Source organism: Pagrus pagrus (genome assembly GCF_965226575.1).
Source record: "Pagrus pagrus genome assembly, chromosome: 6".
In the NCBI taxonomy this organism is placed as follows: domain Eukaryota; kingdom Metazoa; phylum Chordata; class Actinopteri; order Spariformes; family Sparidae; genus Pagrus; species Pagrus pagrus.
In genome coordinates, this window is record NC_140190.1 from 14,964,776 (window position 1) to 14,982,832 (window position 18,057).

At 40.1% G+C, this 18,057-nt stretch overlaps 1 protein-coding gene across 5 annotated transcripts in view; it reads right to left on the minus strand.

Moving 5' to 3' along the window:
- The window catches only part of agbl4 (AGBL carboxypeptidase 4), a 280,634-nt gene that overhangs the window by 61,684 nt on the left and 200,893 nt on the right, over positions 1 to 18,057 (minus strand). For 2 of the 5 annotated variants that reach the window (XM_084355475.1, XM_084355477.1), the window contains 7 exons: positions 14,829 to 14,887; positions 13,756 to 13,810; positions 13,534 to 13,664; positions 12,207 to 12,684; positions 9,408 to 9,556; positions 6,856 to 7,069; positions 3,461 to 6,617 (listed from right to left, as the gene is read on the minus strand). The exons of 1 other annotated variant lie outside the window; for it this stretch is intronic. In XM_084355475.1, coding sequence (XP_084211601.1) covers positions 6,421 to 6,617; positions 6,856 to 7,069; positions 9,408 to 9,556; positions 12,207 to 12,684; positions 13,534 to 13,664; positions 13,756 to 13,810; positions 14,829 to 14,887 — 1,283 coding nt within the window. In that variant the 3' untranslated portion in view covers positions 3,461 to 6,420. Of the gene's footprint in view, positions 1 to 3,460; positions 6,618 to 6,855; positions 7,070 to 9,407; positions 9,557 to 12,206; positions 12,685 to 13,533; positions 13,665 to 13,755; positions 13,811 to 14,828; positions 15,082 to 18,057 lie in introns of those variants that run through there. 2 more of the 5 variants (XM_084355478.1, XM_084355476.1) reach the window with 2 other exon arrangements.

Genomic DNA, 18,057 nt, shown 5'->3' on the forward strand with positions numbered 1-18,057 from the left:
CCCATCTAGTTCAGGACAAGAAAGCAAATCAAGTGTATTTTCAACTATTGTCAACTATTTCTTTAAGTAGACAGAATAATAAATGAAGAAAAAAATAATCTCATTCATGTGATTCAGAGGTGTTTGGGTTCAACTTGTCTGAACTTTTTCTGACACAACACAAACACTGTATGGTGAAGGCAGCATTGGCAGTTTTTACCTTTTTCTCACCTTGCGATTTCTTGTATGATAAAGAGACACAAAGCAGGAAAGACAAACAAAGACAACAAGAGGTTTGTGCTGATAGAATAAAAGTCTTGATTTATTTCTGTTTATCTATACATTAAACAGGTGTTCCTGAATGCAGCAAGAGAAAACACAGAACAGGATGCTAAGCGTCAAAGAGTTGCTCGCATAGCAGAGGTGTGGCCGGTTTAGCAAAGACATGTACACTCTCTATCGCATATACTTATAACATCTTCTGTAAATGTAGGGTCACCTCTAGGAGGCTGAAGTAGGGTGAGGGAGTGTTTACTGCAATAGTTTTGAAATTCTTTTCACATTTTCACACCAACTGGAAATAACTCCATACAGTAAAAACCCTGTCTTTCCCTAATGATCATTGCAATGCAGGTACAACTATTACAGACAGGTATACAGTCAAGCAGCCCTGTACAGCTCAGTTTAATTTAAACTTCATGAAAGTGTAGGAATAGTTGTGTACGGATTTGTCGTGTCGCCATTGTCCCGTTTGACTCTATCTCAAGGCTGTGCGGACACATTCAAAAGGTTTGAACGCTCGCCAGTCACTCTCCACCCAACAGTGATGTGGTACCAGGTGATTACAACTCCACACCTGCATAGGAATTCAATTACACACAAAACTCCCTGGGTCAATTCCCTGGACGAGAGCAAAGCTTAAAATTGAACCATTATGAAACAGTCCAACGAATGGCTTAAGTGCTTCCAGGAAACCAACTGCTGTGTACTTGAACACTGCTCACAGTAGAGAGGAGTTCCCCAGCATATTTCATGTTCACAGACATGGTCAAAGAAAAACACAAAACAAAACAAAACAAACAAACAAAAAAAAAACAGGTAGAGGAAACCACCCTTAAAAATCTCAACAACGTTCAAACACTTTGGCGCTGAAACGATTCCATTGGTGTCACTGCACAGGGTAAAAGAAAATATAATGCACTTTTTTTGTATAATGAAGCCAAGTCCAGACACTGAATACTGCTGTACATATGACTTGAGCTCACAGTTAGTCAATCATGAACAAATTGCTACACTAAATTCATATTCTCAACACTGAAAATTACATTTGAGTTGTTTAAACGACAGTAAGGGACAAAGAGATACAACCGGGGAATCACAGATTAAAGCGGTGTAATGATCAAACTCCCCAACAGTCATCCCAAAATCATTTCTCCTGGGTAATTTCACCATACATATCAATGAAATCCAGATTTTTGCAAAAACAAACTGGTACTAACCTTGAGTCAAATAGAACACGTTTTGGCTGAGGAGCTCTTCTACCGTAACAAACACTGCCCAGTCCAACTGAGATTTCCTTTAATGACAATCTGGCATGCAACCAGTGAACAGTGGTTTCCTTTGATTAGTCGTTCATCTGAGTGTGATCTGATAATCATGTACTATATATAGTGAGACCTGATCTAACCAGTATAAATGCATATTTCTGAAAATACACTGCAACAATGTAATATTGGTAGACAACAGGTGCTAGAAGCAGATGCATCCATTGAAAATCAGCAAGTTCTGAGGTACTTCTGAAACTCACAGCTGAGGATACGTATAATCACTATCTACAATATTTGGATGGATAGCATATAAGTCGATACAGTAATAGCAGGGTAACCGTTTTGCGAAACATTTTGGCTTTACGATTTGATTAGCTGAGGGGATAGTGGCGGTTGACACACCTGAATAAAACATAGCTGTATGAGGATAAAAACATAGAAAAACAGCACCATTTGAGGTCCGATAGACAGATCAGTTTTTGAACTGTTTGCTGGTAGCACCGTCAACCAGTAAAAATCTCAGAATGCAATACAGAGACAGAACACAACCACTGATCAACTGCACGACATAGCAAAGAGCGAAGATATATATTCAGAGATGACCCCTCACGCAGACACCCCCTTTAGAGCAGCATCTTTAAGCAGGTAATAAAACTGATTTCTCCTAAGAATGATATTGTGTACTGAGGTGTTTTACAAGTTTTATATACTGTACATGTTGAGAGTAACCAGGTATACCTTTCCTATAGATTTTTTTTTAATATACACACATAGTTTACAGTCACTGACAAACAAACACCAGAGTAACAATGAGGTAGGACGGTGAAGTTAGATGAAGTAGAACCGGTTTGTGGATTGTATACAAAGTTACTTATACCTTAAGAAAAATATAGGCCTAACAATGTGTTCCTCCCGTTTTTTTCTTATTTGAAGTAAGTTTGACATTGTATCTGAAGCTCAAACAGTAATGTGTTTTGTGTACACTTAGTTGTGAAAACTGCTGGATGGAGCCATTTATCTCGTTCCACTCAAGAGAAGCTGGGACTGATCTCGTTTTTCCGCAATGAAACTGTCAGAAAGCAGCATAAAGCTCCCTCACTTCTGAGACTTTGACAGGTGGTTCACAACATAAGCCAAAACACCAAGCGAGGAGGACAAGATTTGCTATTATTTTGATACGTTTGCATGTTTAAAATCCAGTCCATATAAATGTCAGGAGGGTAAGGAACTAGAGGTGGCACAGGAAGAGGATCACAGAGCCAGCAAGGTTACATTTCATCCCTATCGCTACTTGAGTGTGACAGTGAGAGTACTGGAAGGTCTGGTGTATGTTACAGAGCCAAAACTAGCCTATGTCATCCATTAACAGCTCCGCAAGGTTATATACTGTTGTATATTACTAATATGAAGCCAAAACCCAAAGGGCTCCTCTGCAAGAGACTTGGTACATTTGATAGAGATTGGCCTTGCCATCACAGATTAAACAAATCTGGGTTAAAAAAACATACAGTCCTTCCATACAGCTTTCATCCACTAAAGATGGTTTTAGTTAAAGGATTAGGCTTAATCGCGCTCCAGGAAACCAGCCTTTGAAAACAAGTTGACATTTCAGATGATGTAATAGCTCTATAAATGCTCCATCTTAAAGCATTATTTTAACCACACCCCCTTTTGGCATCAAACAACAAAGAAACAAACACAAACACAACACACAACAATGTGTCAGAGTTTCAGCATGGTTGCTTTGCACAGCAGAAATCTTTTCTTTCATTCTTTTAAATCGCATGTCTTTTTAATACATGCTAGCGCAGGTAAACCTCACGTGTTGCTTTTGTACAGGGAAAACGAAGAAACTGGAAAAGGGAAACCAAAAAAAGAAAAGACAAAAATCTGTAATATGCCACCATGTCGGTGTTAAAATTCACTAAGCTCTATTACCTTGGCATGGGCCATTTATTTTTTGTGCAAAACCTGCTGATTCCTCAGTCAGCACCCTATTCTTAAGCTTGATCTCAGCCTTGAATACTTTGGCTTACAATTACCATTCATTTGTAAAAATACACAATTATCTCTAAATAAGTCATATCTATACATACTGTAACCAGCATCTTCACACATTAAGTTAAAGCACATATTCCAGTCAGCTTGCACATTTATTCAGGTAAATATCTTTAGATTGGTAGAATTATGTTTTGGGCTTGAAAGCCTCGTAAGGTTTTTGACTTTTTGCTTGTCAATTTGCCAAGTAAGCTTTTTTTTGTTCAAGAGGCCATGACAGAGTTATAGAACCCAGTTTCCTGGGGAAATCAGTTTTTTTTAAATACTCCACATAAATCTAAGAAGATTTTAATATTCAGAAGTAGTAGTACTTCTCCCAAGTAATGGGAAGTATTAACTCAAGCTTGTTTTGGAGCATTGGCATGTCAGGGGGCATATCTGACAGACAAAATCATATCCCATAACTCATTCTTGCCATAAAAAAAACAATAAACCAAAATTTCCTAAGGTGCTTCATGATAATACCATGATTGTTAGGCCTTAATCCATATATATATTTAAAAAAGTGGACGAATACCACAAATACATTTCTTTAAGATTGAAATTGCCGAGAAGTTTAAAGTGCATTCAATGTAAATGTTTGTGTCGATCTAACTACTGCATCTCAATTACAAGAGTACAACGGTTTAACGATACGGATTCTCATCGTACTGTGGCAGATCATTAGAAGGTAGATTCTAAGTGAGGCTTATTAAATATCACATGTTGTGACTGTAGTATAATGTACAGGCTCTGTTAAAATCTGATGTTAGGTAAGCCTGGTCTCTCTTGTTCCACAGAGATCACTTTGGCTAAGAAAGGGAGTTAATTTTTTCATTTGTTTGTAGATTCAACGGTTCTACATTTGGATACAACATCAAGCTTAAAGCCAACAATTCATATGAAAATAAAAAGTGTAAAAAGAAACACAAGAAATCGTCAGGTAACATGGAATTACAACATCAATTAGATAAACCAAAACTTGACCAGAACCTTTAAAACTGTAACATGTAACTTGACTAGAAACGGAAATATCCATGTTTGATGGAAAAAAAATAAAAAGACGTAATTTTTATGTACACTAAAAAATATCCAGAACATAAGGTAGCTTAACAAAAGGCTGATCTGAACTTTTGAAATAACAAAAAAAAACAAAAAACAAAAAAAAAAACAAGAGAGACAAAATGATAGAGAGAAATAAACCAACCGACAAACGAGAATCTAGAGTGTGAAGAGGAGAGAGGCTTGATGGGCAGCTCTGCAGCAGATTCACAGTTAGCCACAGCTAGGTCACAGTTGAGATTTCAATCTGCAGCATTTAGTTCCAGCCTGCAGACAGCCACACAAACCATTTTGGATCAAAACAATAAAACAACTAGAAAGAAAAAAACATAAAAAAAAAAGAAAACATACAAGAAAAAGAGGACATTTTTAAAGTTCTGATGGCATAGCTCGGAGGAGATTGTCACTGGAGCAACCTTACTTTGTTCCCCAGTGGTGTGGCTTAAAAAAGAGGGGGTTATTATGGGGTTCAGCAGGCCCAGACAACTTTGACAGGACAATAGTGTTTCAGACAGCTTTACCCACAGCTAACACTGCTTCCACAAGAAGATGGCCTAAACTGTGCAGAGCTGTGCCCTGATTTTCTTCCCCCCATACTGTCCCTTGCAGCGCAGCATCTTTGAAAAACAGGCGGGGAGGGTAGTAGCAAGTAACCCGGCTCAGCTCACCTTAATGGTGTGAATCACACAGAAAATAGTACCTCTTGCCACCTCTTACATTCTCACAGCAAAGTGCAGGTGAAGCTTCATCACTTCAGCTTACTATACATTTACAATCACAGCCTACTAGAAAACCCAGGGGCAAACCAGCCCCCGATGATTGCCAAATCCATTTAAGGCCTTTCTAGGCATCAACATGCCTGTACCACTACAACTCATTAAAACAGTCAAATTGTCCAAAAGTGACACGTTTGATTAGGAGTAGCACAGGAATATCCCATCAAAGCCTTTCCTTGTGCTCTCACATTGATGGCAAATGCTCACAACTAAAAGGTCAACACAATAAAACAAACATACTCTATAGACATTAAAGTCATGCTTCACATTTAACCTCTGTAGGCTCTCTTTTTTAATAAAGTGACCTGTTGTGATTGGCTACAGTTAAGGGGAATAATTAATCTCTTGGAGCAACAGAATCTCTGTTGCAAAATGCAATATGGCTGTTACCAATTAAGACTTGTGCATCTGAGACCCTGATGTCCCACTCTATGCAGTAAGTACCAACAGCAAACACTCAGCAGATATAGAGTAGTCACCTAAATATCCACTTGTTAAAACGACTAACATCTAATGCAAGCTAGCATCATCATCTCTATAGCATCGAAGACTTTATCTCGGGAAATAACCTTTCACTTTTTAAAAGTTTAAGGACTCACTATTATGTTCTGATACAGAACAATAAATCAATTTAACCAACACATCTAATCTCTCCCTTTGACACAAATGCACACGTCAATAAACCATGTCTTGGTACCAATCCCACTGTAAAGCTTAAAAAAAACACTCATACCAGATCATACCAAACTAGTTCACACGTGTTTAACTTCTCACAGGTGGGTAAAGCTGTCTGTCAGCCAATGAGGACACTGGGCACAGAGGAAGGTGATGGCTCTATAGGGAGCTGGGGGAGGGGTCTATTTGTTTTAACATTTTACACAATAACCAATCTAATGTTTCAAAGGAAAACGACTGCTGCTCAAACCGTGACAAACATCCCCCAACCACCCATATCAAGTCCCCTCAATATCCTGCGAACAACGGGGGGCAGAAGGCGCTGGTGTGACAACAGTTGATCACTACATGCCGTCGTAGGTGAAGTTCTCCATCTTGACTGTCTGTCTGATGAGCAGCTTGGACTCCCGCCGCTCCTCGTTCTTAATGGACTTGTTGATGTCCATTATCTTTTCACAAATGTATTTGTTCACTTTGGACAATCTCTGCGTAATCTCTGCACTGTCGGCTGTCTCTTGAGACACTCTGTCGTAGAGACACTCTGAGGAAGGAGCGAGTGTGAGCAGTCAGACTACATCAAATTAAAAAAATTCTGATCTTATCTTTGTCTGGTGTCTAATGAATATATTTTAATGATACAAAGGCTGTATGATAAGAGGAAATTATTTTTCTGTACCTGATGTTTTCCAACTTGTCTCAGCTTACAAAAGACTCAGAAAAAGGATTCATCTCTTTCATAGTTTTGAATTTATAGTTTTAAATCAGTATTTTCATCTTACCTCTGACGATTTTCAGTTTGCTGGGCGACAGAGGAGGTTTGGGCAGGGCGTCTTTCTTCTTTTTGGTGGCCACTCCAGTGACACTGCGGTTCTTGAGGGTTTCTGTACCCCAGATCATTACAGCCAGGTTCTTTGTGAACTTGGAGTCTCCCTGGGTCCGCTGCAGCTGGTGCCACTTCTCCTCCTCCACCCAGATCCCTCCACCGAGGTGTACCTGGAGAGGGGACAAGTGCAAAACAGAACTGTGAACACCACATTTCAACATGTGCATCTCCGTCATCTGCTGTAGGTACAACTATGTTGTAAGCACTGTCATCTGTTCTATGCCAGAGAAAATGAAAAGTGTAATGCAGTGTGGACATGCTACATTTAGTTGAAAAACAACACAATGAGCACACTGACATATTTCTAAGAAACATGACAGAACAATTTAACCTTAAAATACCAGCTTTGAAATGTTTTTGATGGTATCCTGACTTGTAAAGGGGAAAATTCCCACCTTGCAACCCACATGGCTTTTCTTGCACTATGTAACAATAAAACTTTACTGAACTTTTGAAAGTATTTCCAAACAGGGGCTTATTTGGTTGCTGGGAGTGCAAATCACTCTCTGAGGCTGAGTCCGGTTGTGAACACTCTGCCATTAAATCAGTTGTTGTTAAATTATTGCTTGTTTAAGCTTGAAATACATTTCTTTTTCAATTTTTACCTTAGTAGACAATAACGATTTATTTGATTCAATTCAATTATATTTTCAATCAATGCGAGTGACGTGTGTCAAACTAAGATTATTTACTGACAGCCCTAGTGTACGGCTCTCCATATATACTCCAGCGGTGTGGGGGCAAAATGCGCTGCAGAAAAGCCAAATTGCAAAAAATTCTTCTCTGTGCTTGCTTGCTCATGCAGGACTTCCAAACAGTGTTACTATTAAAGATTTGCCCGTCCCAACCACAGGGAAAATAAGTACTTTTTTTAAAAATAAATAAACTAACACTATCACATAAGCCACCTTTTAGAAGTTGTGAAAAAAAAATTGTTTACTAAATGTATTAAAAAGCATCCCAATCCAGTTTCACCAGTCCATGCTCTGTGTAGGTGTTAAACCATCTAACTCTAAATGGACAAGGCATGTCATAGCTTGTCATGGCAGGATACATCTTAACCAGCTCCCACTTAGGCCACTTTACAAATCCCAAGGAGCACCACTTTCACCAACAAGGATACATAAATAAGCTAAGGCCACTGGCTGCTTGTGGCCTGGATTACCTCCACTATGAACTCAGCCTGTAGCTCTCTATACACTGGCCCCGGCACGTTGCATAAGCCTGCACCAAACACTCCAAGCCGATTGCCAGCCTAGGCCGACTGGCCCGGTCTTCTAGGTGAGCTAATGCAGCGGGGGGCATATGTGACTCTCTTTTCCCCCTTCTCTCCTCTCTTATCACTGTTAAGTCTTTAGGCTAGCATCCAAAAGGCTTTTCCCAGTGCAGCTAATGTGCTTTAGGCCCCCGGCCAGCAGACAAGCTTTTTACTGCCCTCAAGTTAGACAAGATTGTTTTCATCCTCCCTCCCCGTTGCTCTCGTTTATCTCTCCCTCTCCATCTCTCCTCCTTCTTTTCTCCCCTCTCACTCTCTCTCACTAGGGCTAACCTGTCAGTCACTTTAAATTCCTCTCGTGCAAATAATTAATATGGGGTCCCTGATGTAGGAGAGTTCTAATTTGCAAGTGTTCTTCACGCTTGAAGTGGCTGCAGGCCCCAGAGCTTGTAGTACCAATTCCCCCCCTGTCATCAGAGACAGGACGCTGGTTGAGTTACAGCGGTGGGGGGAGTAAAGAACCCTAACAGGCCAATAAACACTGATGATGCCGGCTGGGCTTGCAGGAACAATAATAATCTTCTCAACCTTGTTTACCTGCTAGGGTAGGGCGGCCAGGGGGGAAAGGACTGATCAACTATGACGGCATGTTCTCAGGTTCATGGGTGTTATGAGGAAATACAGCATTTCCTACAAAATCAGGCTACTTCCCACAGTCACCCCCAGGCAGAGAGCCAGGGATACAGGAGAGGGAACTGAAGGATACAGGGCTCATTGGGATAATCTTTATGTGAAGATTGAAAGTCCCTATGTGAAATGCAACTACTTGACTGTATAAATAACGTATATTACAACAAATAACTTAAGAAGTGGACATATGAATTCAAAAAAATAAGTCTTTTTTGTGTTCCTCAATTGATCGGTATTGAAAATACAATCCTTGTTTTCCTGCTGAATGACTTACTAACTTGAATTACTAACAAGCTTTTAACAGCATCATTGGACTTTGTTGAAGGCTTGTCAGTCAGTTGTTGAGTGAATGCATCTTTTGTTCTTTTTTTTTTTTTTATTTCAGCACTTGGAGGTACTGTTATGTTTGCATTTGGTTGAGTGATTTTGCCTTGAAGAATAAAAGTCAAAATGCAAAAAAAAGATCAAGGAGATGAGAACAGGCAGGGAACATCAAAAAGCAAATGAGAATAAAGAGTGTCTCGTAGTCCAGTCGGACGTACCTTTCCATCGTTGCAGGTGTATACTGTTCTGGGTGAGGGCGAGTAGCTGGAACTGGTGTTGGCTTCTTCTCTGCATGTCTCCTGGGCCTCAACGATGGGTTCAACCACTTCAGCCTTGATTGTCTGAGTGCCACTGTCGTGCATAGGCTCTGCAGATATAGACAAGACATTTAACATCACGGCAATACAATCAACAAATCTACACTACGTCTGTCAGCACTTTTAAGTTGAGGTGAGGTCAATCAAGGCCATTCACCAACGGCTCGCCAATGTCGCAGAACCACAGAGGATGACACTGCAACAGAAGACAGTTCAACAACACTTGACCACATGCCAGTTGCACTTTAATCCCTCCAGTACCCATGAGCATGTGGCCATGGGTTTTGTGGTCTTTACCGGTGGAACAGTGCCCACCTGCTTGACTGTGTGCTTCCCACCTTGGGCCTAGGTTTCCCTGTGCCTCGAGACAGGCGGTTATTTTATCTCACTACATAAGCTGGCTTGGTTGCAGGCCACACTAAGCTCCAATGTAGCTGATGAGTTTTAATATCGGTCAGTGCACTCCATCCCCTACCCGACAGCACCCCAGGGTGCCCTAATCTTTAGCCCGTCCATTAGATGGTCTCGCCAGTAGCCAGGCGCCTCTGTCCAGATCTACAGAGGGCCTGAGGTTAACACCAGCATCTGGCAACACTTGAGTTTGCACTCTGACGCGCACTGTAATGACACCACATTTAATCACACTAAACCTTGTTTATAGTCGCGCGAAACACCATGGCATGGGCTCTGCAGATGGCACATGATGGTGCATGACCTACGAGCATGAAGAGGCAGTTATACTCAATGCGTTGTTCGCAGTATTCTCCAAAACGCTAGGGGGCGTAAAAGCAAAATATTCTGCGATTAAGCAAGAAGTCAACAAGTGTTACCGGAAAAACGTCAATATCCAACGTGGCTACACACGCTTCCCTTGTAAACATGGCAAAGACAAGTTGTGAGTTGTATTCACACTATTTTATAATGTTTGCACACATTTAAATCAAAAATGAAAATGAAACTACGTACAAAACGCAGCTATCTCTGTGTAAATCTTTTACGCCCTATTTTTCAACGCTTTCCCACAAAACGCCAGTCTACCTTCAAACGCAGCCTCAACTTGTGGAGCCTTCGCACTGAAGTTCACGTCATTTTTGGTGTGTGCACTGCGTCAAGCATAAATTTAGCTTTACAAAAGTGCTCTATTTCCTGTATTGGACTTACATCTTTAATACTACCTAAGAAAATCCCATTGCTGTACTTCTAATCTTCTTACATCTAATTTTCTTATCTAATCTTATTGTTATTGTATGTGTCTTTTAACCTCTGTGTGGGTTTTTTTTCCTGCTTATATTGCACCCCAGCTGTACAAGGTAGGAGATTTGACTTTCTTTTTTCCCTTATATCTCAGGTCTGCTTAGAGAGCTTGGGCTGGACAGTAACCACTGCTGTTGTGGGAATACTGATACCGTGCATGTGAAACTAGGCTATAAAATATAAACCTGAGATAACTTCAGACAAATGCAACTGACATGGATCTACTTTACACTGCTGCATGGTGTGTTTTTTGAAATCCATATACATCAATAAAGCTCCAGACCAGTCCAGGTTTTTTAACTTTTAAAATGGCAACAGCTGATCATTGCCATAAACATCATTTAACACTGTGATAAACAGTTTCTGTCTCTATCAGTTCGACAGAGCATGTGAAAGGACTGAACCCACAACCGCTTTCTGTTTTAGGATGGTCATTCTCATCACCAGTCCACTCAACAAACCTGAGATGCAAGCCAAGCTAAAACACCCAAACCTCAAAGTTTAGCTCCATTTATAACTTCATCTGTGTGTCTTAATTTTAGTAGAAAGACACTGAATTTAAACAGCAGTCCTAAATGCTCATGTACATCTAGACTAAAGAGATAAGTCTATGAAAGGGCCCTATCGCGAAACACTTTTCTCAGTGAAGGAACATTCCTCTTGCATGATACTAGGTTGCTTTTAGGCAAAATGAAGAAACCATTATGTTTGGCATTCGGTAACGTTCTTAAAAAAGGCACAGATCCTTTTTAGATCAGTGGGAGTATAAGGAGTAAATTGTGTAGACAAACAGTAAACACGTGGATTAGAACGTGTCCACACACTTGCCTCCCACACATTACTGTCAGGCCCGCTCACAGAAGCGGCTAGGCCCTTGAAAAGGTCCATTGAATGGGTCCTCCCCAAATCTGGGCTTGCTCTGTCTATCATACATAAACACACGAACATCTTCGCTATTGTCTCATTATCATCTTTCTCACAGTTACCTCATGGGTATTATTCACCTCTACAGCCTGGCTGGAAGCAGCTTTTGGAGCTGACTGAAAAAAAGTTGGTCATTAAATTATTATTGGGGTCTTGAGCAATTGCCAGCTCCCTCTTTTTCTTTTCCTTTCATTTTTGGCATCCGATTTATGTGCAGGTCCTGGCACGGAAAGGAAATTTACTCCAGCATTAGCTAGTAGTTAGTTTAGACCAGTCTCATGTCATGTGCTCGGCTGCCAGCAGTGCACTTTTCAAGTTTTGATGTTGCGTACAAAAGAAAATGACTCCATCATCAAACTCTGAATTGTAGTTTTACGATTATCCTGGCATTGTTGTTCTCAATAGTTAACTGATTTGACTTTTGTGGACATTTTCTTAAATTATGTTAAAAGGTAACTAATACATTTTGTGGCATAGGCAGCAGTGGTTTGTGTGTTGGTGTGCATGCTCCTGGTCCCTCACCGCTGCCCAGTCTCATGAGAAGCACATCTTGCAGCCTCCTGTTGAAGTCTCTCAGCTCTTTGACTTCTGTCAGCAAGCTGCCATATTCCTTCAGCTTCTTGGCCTGCTGCACCAGCTGCCTGCGGGTTCTCTCCAGCTCCTGCTGAAGCCTCCTCATCTCCTCCTCTTGTTGCCTGTAGCTATGAACCAGCTCCTCGTACAGGACTCTAGGAACCACAGCCGCAGCTACCCCGGACCCACAATCTGCGTCCACCTCCAAGTGCTGTTGTTGCTGCTGGTGATGATGTTGCTGATGCTCTGCCTCCATATCATCATCCTCGTCGTCTGCATCTTCTCCCTCCTCGGCCAGCCGGTCCTCATCCAGGTCCTCCTCGCCCTCCATACAGGAGTTGGCAGCATTTCTCTCCAGCCGAGCCACTACTGCTGCTAGGCTCTTGGAGGAGTTAGACAATGGGCGTCCATGGTCATGAGACAGGGCCTGATGACAAGAACAACTGTCAAATTAGACAAGTAACCAATAGGCAAGTGAATTAAAATTTGAACATAAAACCTGGAAAGTTGAGAACTGATCATGACAAGAATAAGCCATATGTTTGGCCTGATATTTGAGAGAATTTCACATCTTTTTGCTGCATCAGATATTTGAAAAAATACCACATTAGTTGAAAAATGACATGATAGACAGTCAGACTGCAAACAGTTTGTTTTGACTGTGTGGACCTCAATCGGAACTGGGAGGAGAGGAGTCACTGAGTTCCCTGATGAGCCGCTCAGAGGATTTGTCTGTGAAAGGGCAGCTGTCCAGAGTGCTGAATTTGTGTTAATCCAGCATATGGTAAAAATAGCGTGGGGGATTTTGGGTGTCAGCCAAGTTTATGGAAATTCGGACATTGTATCGTCATTAGATATATTTAAAATATAAGACTATTGCTTACATCAACATGACACACGCAGTCATGGGTGTGTCCACGCTTACACAATGTTGACACAAACTTTTTACAATAAGTAAAATGATTTCATGTCCTCAGTGACACGGCACAAGAATTTAAATGCGATACTTCTAACTCGTTTTCATACATCGCTTAAAGTAAACTCTGCACCCACATGTACAGACATGGCTGATTTGAATTTGTTGTAATAAAATCATAAAACAAATCTTAATGGCACTATCAAGTTGTCACTCATTTGAACATGCTCAAGTGGCACTGTGATTGTACGTCGTAATACTGGTGTAGGTGAATACAGTATGGTGAGGGAGAGTCCAAGACCCAGTGCGGCCACTTTAAATAAAAATAAAACAGCTAGTGTCTACTTTAGGTGTGCCTACCTTTTTATGCCTGAGTGGCATTCTCTCCTCTCCACAATTGTTCTCAATAGAGTTTCCTGAATTCTTGATGGACATCTTGGGAATTTTCATCTTCTTTTGCATTATACTGTCTTCAAATTCTTCTACTGTATCTGTGAAGTGCAGACATAGAAGCATGAACAATCTCAGGAAGTTTTCCAAACAAAAGTTAAATGGATTGTCATAAAACGTGAAAGTACCTACACAGTTCTTTCATCCATTGGTCAAACTCGGGCCGAGGTCGTTTAGTTTCTCCATTCTGCTAGATCAAACTAACTTTAGCACTCTTAGCCTTGAACTAAAATATAACAGACTGCGAGTCTAGACGTCCTGGCTTCAGTATACAGCGCTTTAACATGACTGCCTGCTGTGAAGGTGTCACTCGGATCTGACCGATCTCTGCAGCCCCAGACAGCTCACATTCAGGGATTAGTGATGTAGCTAGTTAAACATCGAGCACAGAACACGACCGTGAGCAAACATGACTGTAAATGTAGCTAACAGGAAGCAAATCAGTTCACATGCACATTTGAGCACATTAACATGATGCACTGACATGAACCTCACATGACGTTGACATGTTGGTGACGGAGAGGTTGCTATGTGCAGGTCATAGCTGAGACACGGCGATGACTGCTGCAGCACCGCATCGCCTCTATGGCACAAACCCACAGATAAGCCAGCTAACAAGCTAACCGCAAATCACCAAAGCTACCGGGCTAGCGTCTCGACTACATGTACAAACCTATGACAAAAACGATAACATGCCAACCAAGGGCTGCCACATGTGTTTCTCATGTAGTGACAGCCCCGCTTCTGCACGCAGTTAACTAGCGCTTCGGCGCTAACATGCTAACGCGGTGCGAACACACAGCAAGCTAGCAAGCGTTAGCTTCGTGTTGTAAACAACCGTTTTGACTGGCTAACGTTGCATGCCACGTATTTAACGAAACGACCAGCATTACTCTGTCGAAACAAGAGAGATAACTCGTGGAACAGTACTCTCTGGATGTAAAAAACCGTAAAGCAATGACGACAAGGTATGACTACCTGCCAAACTTATCTTAGCATATCTCACTAGCATATCTAGCTAGCCACCGCCGAGGACGTTGTTGTGGCTATCAGTGTCAGATTCCAGCTGATCACGTCTTGACAGATCGGACAAAAGGACTCGCTTTGACACATTCCCGAGTTTCGCGCACATCAACGTTACTTGATCAGACAGAGAAAACCAGCGTTAAAAGGAGAAAAGCTGGTGTGTTAAGAGGGCAACTTACCTGCAAGGGCAAGGATCTGTGCTTCGCACGGCTGGCCTGCGCTGCCATTCTCTTCAGTTCTGTGAACCAGATACACCTTCTGATTATCAAAATCTGTTTTGTGCAGAGGTCTCAAATCTTCGACATTTGAAATGGGTAACGCGTAGCACATATCGTCTTCAAAGAATCTAACAAAAGCATACATTATTTACTTCTCTTTGGTCCTGCACTTTGGATATGGTTGACAGTTTTTCCTCACAAAGTATTAAAAAAAAATATACACACAGGGGGGTTGGGGATGGTGTCTGCGCTCGGCTACTCTTGCCTGGTCCACATCACCAGGCAAGATCATCAAGGCATAAGTAATAGACATTACATTACCTTTGCTGTCAGGAGATGGTGAGATACAAAGGTATTGAAAACTATTTAGATATTTTTTGTCTTTGTAATATTATAAAGGATGATTTTTTGTCAAATTTTAAACATCTATAAATATACAACATTTTTTACAAAAATACAATTACATACAATAGTGAAAGTCAAAAATATTTATATGGACATTTTTTTTTATAATATTGTAAGCATTGCTCTACCTGATTAGGCAGGACATACAGTCATCCTAGATCATTATTATCATCACTCTGTCCTCTGAAGGAATTGTTTGAGGAACTACAGTGAACACAATCACCACGATGATCACCTGCCCAGTCAGATTTCACTGGGCTCTGTGTGCGTCCATGTGTTTCCTGCTGTACACTTCTCATCTGTTCCTTGCGTCACAACAGAAAGACTTAAGGCCAGCTGACAGAAATGAACTCTTTGTTATTGTAAGACAGCCAGGTGGTTATACAACAGGATGGATTTCTCTCAGTTGTTACTCTAATGGAGAGCACCACAGTCGATAAATGACACTAACAATTTCGTTCTGCTTCGGCTGCTGTAATTGAAAAGTAACTGATGCAGAACTATATAGAGCCCTTTTTTTTTTCCTTCTCTGATATTTCGTTTCATAGTTTCAGGCATTTAGTTAGTTATGATTAGGCCTGTTTCAAATGCCAGCTTCCCCATGATGTTTGTTCACTGTGCTGTGTGACCGATCACAGAGTCTGTTAAACGTATACAAGAGAATTTGAGTACAGACAAACAAACAAAGCAATGATAATAGTTATTGAAACAGTATGCTTTCAATACAACTGAGTGGTTACATCTCCCAGCTATGCTATTGATTGGGGAGACTAGCTTGCTGCACTTTTCTGTGAAGAAGCCATAAACTGAACTATTGAAATTTAACATTCATATACAGTAGTTCAACAAAAGTTAAAACCAACAAATGTTTGTATTTATATATATATATATATATATATATATATATATATACATATATATATATATATATATATATATAAATGTATGTATGTATATGTATGTATGTATGTATGTATATATACACACACACACACACATACATATATATATATATATATATATATATATATATATATATATATATATATATATATATATGTATATATATATATATATATATATGTGTGTGTGTGTGTGTAAGGAATGATTACAGTTTTTAATAGAGGTAAGGAATATTTACAGGTTTTGTATATATACAATATTTACAGTTTTGTATATATATGTATATATATATATATGTATATATTTTATAGAGGTAAGGAATAATTACTTTTTTTTTTCAAGGCTGATTCATGGTCATTTCATGTATAGTTTGGCAGAGCTCCACAAACTATTACAGCAGTGAGAGTGATAGACAAGAGATTTGAGCGGCTTCTCAACAAGTCGAACAGAGGATTACTGCTAATCTAAGCTTCTGTTCAATGGCTCTCCTGTCCTCAAGCCTGGGCTTGTCAACATAAGGCTGCTCAGTTTCTGGAGCTTTCTGTCTTTGAAGTGGTCAGTGTGTTTTAAGGGGGACACCACTCCGTTTAAAAGTCTTGCATGATGTTATTTCTGCAGCCAAATTCATTCTAAATTTACAACAACAACTTTATGCCTGAAAGTTAAAGTTTACGGAGGTGCAACACAGATGGAAGTCAATAAAGGTTGAGCCCCCCACATTTCTTTCATTTTACAGACATTTCTCAAGACATTGTTAATATTTTCCAAGAACGTTTTTGCAGAACAACTCTCAGTGAAGTGATACATTTCTTATAGACTCACCGCAGTTTTGGTTATTTCTATTTATTTGTTATGCGTGTTTAATCACATTGTTCAAAAATTTGGAAAACTGACTGTAATCCATGTAATCTACACAACTGCAAATTCTAACACTACTTATTAATTCTGAATTTGTCTTTATATGGTCCTGTACTTCGTCTCAAGACTTCACCCCTGTACTCACTCTTGCCCACAGTAATTATTTCATGGTATGTTGCTCCACTGCTCTGCTGAACTCTCTTGTTCAGCCTCAACTGGATCACAGTGCTTCAATGAACTAACTGTTTTTTGCACATGTAATCTTCTGTGCGAATGGTAAGGCTGGTTGGCCAGCAGCGAGACATCTATGCTTGTAGTTACATACAATATATTGTTCTTATGTTTTCTTGAATATGTAATAAATTATGAGTAATATACAGTAAACTCAGGTAATAAGAGTATATATTATTGACTTGTAAAGATATTGAAGGTCAGACACAGCCATGGTCCACAGGGGTTTTGCCCATCTTTTTTCACTTTCTTTTATATTTATTTACCTTTTCTAGATTACAGATTAATAGTACTCTGTATACACTTAAATTTATAATTTATAGTTATTATCACTTCTGCCAAGGAGATTATGTTTTCACCCATGTGTTTGTTGGTTGGTTTGTCTGCAGGATTACACAAAACCTACAGAACAGATTTCCATGAAACTTGGATGGAGGATGGGTCTCAGCCCAGAATAGACCCCATCAGCTTTTAGCGCAAATCCAGATAAAGGGATGGATCTAGAAACTTTCCTCCCTTTCTTTAAGAATACGTTTACCCCCAAAAAATGAGGGTGTATATAACATTGTTTTAAATCAATTTGGGATCTCGGGGCTTCTGGAGACTTGGATAATGTCATATGAGCTGTATGGAGCACGTTTTTTTCCCCCCACCTACTTCAGTTGTTTAGGAGAATGCTGCAATGCTGTTTTCCCATGAAGCTCCATAAATGTTTTCTGGACTACGACACCAACTTTTCATGGGTATGAGGGTGAGCAGACAATGACTGAATTTTCATTTTTTGGGTAAACTT